Source organism: Lepus europaeus, chromosome 1 (genome assembly GCF_033115175.1).
Source record: "Lepus europaeus isolate LE1 chromosome 1, mLepTim1.pri, whole genome shotgun sequence".
In the NCBI taxonomy this organism is placed as follows: Eukaryota; Metazoa; Chordata; class Mammalia; order Lagomorpha; family Leporidae; genus Lepus; species Lepus europaeus.
The window spans coordinates 26,588,675-26,594,240 of NC_084827.1; the positions used below are offsets into that span (position 1 = coordinate 26,588,675).

The 5,566-nt window shown below is 40.7% G+C and overlaps 1 protein-coding gene across 1 annotated transcript; it reads right to left on the reverse strand.

Moving 5' to 3' along the window:
• Nucleotides 1-1,308: 1,308 nt before the first annotated feature.
• On the reverse strand, nt 1,309-1,802 carry LOC133764929 (signal recognition particle 19 kDa protein-like). The gene has a single exon (XM_062198517.1). The coding sequence runs from the start codon at nt 1,757-1,759 to the stop codon at nt 1,325-1,327; it is 435 nt and encodes a 144-aa protein (XP_062054501.1). The 5' UTR covers nt 1,760-1,802; the 3' UTR covers nt 1,309-1,324.
• Nucleotides 1,803-5,566: the final 3,764 nt, after the last annotated feature.

Sequence of the window (5,566 nt, forward strand, 5' to 3'; positions counted from 1 at the left end):
TGTATCTTTGTTGGTGAGATGTGTTTCTTGTAGGCAGCAAATAATGGGTTTTGTCTTTTAATCCATTCAGGCAGTCTGTATCTTCTTTTTTTTTTTTTTGACAGGCAGAGTTAGACAGTGAGAGAGAGAGAGAGAGAGAGAGAGAGAGAGAGAGAGAGGGATAGAGAGAAAGGTCTTCCTTCCTTTGGTTCACCCCCAAATGGCTGCTATGGCCGGCGTGCTGCGCCAATCCAAAGCCAGGAGCAGGTGCTTCCTCCTGCAGATGCAGGTCTCCCATGCAGATGCAGGGCTAAAGGACTTGGGCCATCCTCGACTGCCTTCCCAAGCCAGAGCAGAGAGCTGGACTGGAAGAGGAGCAACTGGGACAGAATCCGGCTCCCCAACCAGGACTAGAACACGGGGTGCTAGCGCCACAGGTGGAGGATTAGCCTAGTGAGCCGCAGTGGCAGCCACTGTATCTTTTAACTAGAGAGTTGAGGCCATTTACATTCAAGGTGAGTATTGATAATTAATGACTTGGCTCTGCCATTTTTTCATAAATATTCCTATTGTTACTTTGGATTTCCTTTGTACTTTTACTGGGAGATTTTCTACCTTCATCTTCCTTCATAGTGATGACCATGTTTTTGTGTTTCCGTGTTTAGCACTTCTTTCAACATATTTTGTAAGTCTGGACTAGTGGTGACAAATTCTTCCAATTTCTGTTTGTTATGGAATGTCTTTATTTCACCTTCGTTCATAAATGAGAGCTTTGCAGGGTGCAGTATTCTGGGTTGACAGTTTTTTTTTTCTCTTAAGGCTTGGAATTTATCTCGCCATTCTCTCCCATCCTGTAGAATTTCTGATGAGAAGTCAGTTATGAGTCTGGTTGGAGATTCTCTGAAAGTAATCTGCCATTTCTTTCATGCACATTTTAGAATTTTTTTCAGCTTAATATTTTATTCATTAACTTAAAAGATGAATAAAATGTATTTCAGATCTTACTAAACCTCCTGAAACACGTTTACACAGAGGACAAAGGAATATAGGATTTTAAGTAACTCATGGTACAGTCCACTGTCCATTTAAAAATATTCTTCTTTCCACAAAAAATTTTCGTTGAAGGACAAAAAATTCTTTCTTGTACACTGCATAAAAACTAGATACAAACTTCCAACATACGCTTATTTCAATGTCAAGTTTGATGATGAAGATGGAGGCACTGATGCTCACAGTTCCGTTAAATGATGCAGGCAAAAAGCTTATTCCCCTCAGGTTCAAATTAGAAGCTTCCAACTCGTGGCCCAACTCGTGGTGGCGTCACGTACTTGAACCTCACACCAGGTCACTTCTTCTTCTTTCCTTTTCCTTTTTTACTTCCCTCTCCTTGTTGAAGGCTTGGATCACCGCCTCCTGCTTTTTGTGTCCTTGTTTTCAGTTTAGGTATCATTTCTGCCACATACAGCATTACTGACTTACGTGATGGGAACTGCACAAGACAAAGGCTGCCATCTTCCTGTTTGAGTTGGACCCGGACTCTGCCTCTGTACTGAACATCACGATTCCATTCTCTAGAGTACATTTTATTTTTCTCAAGAAACACATTAAGTCCAACTGCTGAGCACACATCTTGAATTTCTGTAGCTGTAGGATTTTCAACAGCCTTGCTGATGGGGATCCGCCTCCCCTCCACGATGATCTTCTTCTTGTTCAGGTACGCGGGGTAGATGCAGATGAACCTGTCCTGGTCGGCCGGCGACCATGCGGCGGCGCAGGCCATGGCCACAGAAACACTCGCACCGCAACTCCGTCACGGCACCCCAACCGGATCCGGGCCGGGTAGAATTTTTTTTTTTTTATGTTTTACTATGGAGAGTTTGACTGTAGTGTGTTGTGGTGAAGGTACACTGTCCCCTGGAGGGCTCCAAGCCAGACTCCTGCCAGGCTCTTCCTGTAGTTTTATCGCCAGTGATTTAGGCTGCTGTAGTCTGGTCTCACTTAACTCCAAAGCTGGTATGGAGGCTCTCGGCTGCTGGGGTCCTGAGTTGGCATGTCCACACGCTCCAAGTATGTCCACAGTGTCCTTCTAATTGGCTTGGGGTTTCCTCTGCCATTTTCTCCCCAACTCTTTCCTGAGACTGTGCTCTCTTCTGTGATATTTATTTATGTAGAGATGAAAGATATCTTAGGTAAAGAGAATAATGATAGGTATGCAGGTGGACAGTCCAAGAATGTGCACAAAGTGAATTTCATATTTTCATCTGGCCTTGAGTTTAGAGAATCAAAAAGGCAGAGTGAGAGAAAAATTTAAGGTAGGACTAGATTACAGAAAGCCTTATTGTTTGTTGATTTGTCCATTCATCCATCCATTAACCTACTCACTTATCCAGCAAATAACCAATTGTGAAGCTCTCACCAAAGAAACTTGGATTACAGAGTGGCAAAGGAGCCAGATCTGTGGTGGAATAAATGGAAAATGTTTCAGAATATATAGCTTGAATTATATTTAACTAGGTACTGTTAATTTTCCAAGTGGGTTAGATTTCCTGCTATTACTACCACTCTGAAAGTCTGCTCTTTACTCTTCAAAGTGGATTGAGTCATAGTCAGTGCAGGATGTTGCCAATGCTTTTCAATAACCAGTTTCTCATAAGTGGGTGCAAAAGGGGCAGTCTCCAGTTTCAGCCTCTCAAAAGCAGCCACGTGGTTTCTCACTGACCTTCAATTTGTGACACTAAACAATAGAGGCCACCTGCTTGGTGGCATGCTGACTGGTTATAGCACAGTGGATGACATCATTAAGACCTCCTGTGAGCCTTTTTGAAATCCAAACTCAAGGCCATTCAGTGTTGCTATCTTCTCACCCTTCAATCCCCTGCTACACTAAAAATGCAAGCCTTCCTTGTTCATCTTTGCTCTCACACCAATTCATATTCATCCTTCATGCCTCTCCCTATAATACTTGCCTCTCAGGTCCCTTTTTCTTATTTTTATACTCATCATTGCCATTCTCACACTCATGGCCTTGTCTCTTCCCTAGTTAGTCAGCACAACATAGCACACTATGTCAGCCACTCACTTGCCATTGTTTTCAGCATCCTAATCCCCTTCTATGTCCACTGTGCCTTCAGTCATGAAACAGTCCACATACCAGTGTTCTCTCTTTCTATGTCAAGATCACTAAAGTGTTGTTGAAGAAACCATAGTATATTTATCATTGGCTATACTTAAGTGTATTATAGCTGGGAGTTCCACCTCTCTGCAGGTAGAATATTGACATAAATTATTTAGAATTCTGCCTGGGAGATTTGTCTTTCTACTCCATTTGTCTATTCATTTGTTCATTTATTTACACCAATATGGACTCATGGATGATTGTTTTGTACTTTGAGTTATACTCCAATACTGCTTTATACTGCTCAAATTGTTCCAGATTTGGTCATTGGGAGCTCTTTCTGTTAGCTCCTCTGTCCCCTTGACGTTTGCTCATAAATACATGTGTACATGTATTTCAGGGCTTTTGTACATACTGGTACTACAAAATATTCCATTTCCATCTTGTATACCTTACTTCTATATTTAATGTTTTCTAAGGAGCCCTTTTATTGGAGAAATAATTTGGGTCATATGTGTGGCCTGTGGGTTGTCTTTTGTTCTAGCCCTCTAAGCATACAGAACAAAGATAAGTATATGTGCATACAACATAGTGTACATACATACACCTACAATTATTTCTTTTTTAAAAAAGATTTTATATATATATTTGAGAGGTAGAGTTATAGACAGTGAAATGGAGAAACAAAGAAAAAGGTCTTCCATTGGTTCACTCCCCAGTTGGCTGCAACAGCTGGAGGTGTGCTGATCCAAAGCCAGGAGCCAGGATCTTCTTCCTGGTCTCCCACATGGGTGCAGGGGCCCAAGGACTTGGGCCATCTTCTATTGCTTTCTCAGGCCATAGCAGAGAGCTGGATTGGAAGTGGAACAGCTGGGACTAGAACTGGCGCCCATATGGGATGCCGATGCTGCAGGCAGAGGATTAACCTACTGCACCATGGCGCCAGCCCCTACAAATTATTTCTGTATGTTTCTATGTATCTGTCTTAAGCTAAACAGGAGTTCATACTGACATCTCAAACATGAGTAAGAACCATACGGATTCTTCCTGCTTTATCCTGGTTTTTTTTTTTCCCTATAGTCTCCCTCTCCCAAAATGAGAAACTATATTCCCATCAGCCATCATCCGTTTACTTATTTGTTCATGTATGGCGATTTATGAATTAGTAACCAGTACTGGTGGGAAGAAGCTTCATTAACTAGAGTACAGTGCCTGTGTACAGTTTATTTTATTATATCTGTTTATTTCCTGTGTTAGTAAGGTTACTACCTTTTTATTCATTCCATTGGTGAGCTGGTTTTGTGTTTGTAATATAGTTGGAACCCCTTGTTTCAATATCTCCCAAGTGATTTTTTGTGTATGTTAAAACCATATACCCTATGTGCTGTGTTGTCCAGTGGATTCTGACAAATGTATGGTATCATGGATTCACCAACACTGTGCCATGAATTGTTTCTCCACTATAACTTCTCCTGTGACTACAAATTTCAAACTCCTCAAATTCCCAGCAACCAATGACTAGTCTCCAAACCCAGAAACAAATTATTTCACCACTTAATTTAGTTTTTCTTAATTTCTTTTATCAGTGATTTATAGTTCTCCACATATAATGTACATATATGTACATAATGTACATGTTATGTGATAGGTATATTTATAGGCAACTATTTAATTTTGTTGGATGAGATTACAAATTGTAGTTTTTAAAAATTTCAGATTACAGTTGTTCAACAGTGGTATATAAAAAAGGAATTTTCCTTTTGGGCATTGAACTTGTTTCTTGTGACTTTGCTACACTAGCTTAATAATTCCAGAAGTTTAAATTCCAGTGCATTCTTTAGAGAGTTTTCTATCTGTGACTAAAGACAGTTTTATTTCTTTTTTCCAATCTATAATTTTTTTCATCTTATTTCATAACTAAGATGCTAGTACAATATTGAATAAGGCTGATGAGAGAGAACATCTTTGCCTTGTTCCTGATTTTAGTGGAAAAACTACCAGTCTCTCACCTTTAAATTTGATGTCACACACACAAATGTACGCATATGTATGTATTTATCATTGAAAAGGACATAGGTTTGGGGTAGAGTATGAACATCAACAAAAGAACAGAAGAGTGTGGCTTATGGCTGAGGGAAAGCTGATGCCTTCTACTCTGAAGATGGGGTGCATTGAAGGGATTTTGGCATGAGAGTGAGTTGACTGGATTTACAAAATGATTTGAGAGGTGGGAAGACAGAGAGAGAGAAAAAAAAAGAAAGACAGAAAGGAGAACCTCTCCATTTACAAGTTTACTCTCCATTGGCCTGCAATGACTTTGCTAAGCCAAGCTGAAGCCAGGAGCTGCGAACTTAGTTCAGGTCTCCCATGTGGGTGGCAGGGATCCAACTACTTGAGCCATCACCTGTTGACTCCCAAAGTCTACAATGGTAGAAAACTGGAATTGGGAGTCAGAGCCGGGACTTGAACCTA

Coding starts and splice junctions, on each gene's coding strand:
- LOC133764929 (XM_062198517.1), bottom strand. CDS start 1,759: ATGGCCTGCGCCGCCGCATGGTCGCCGGCCGACCAGGACAGGTTCATC.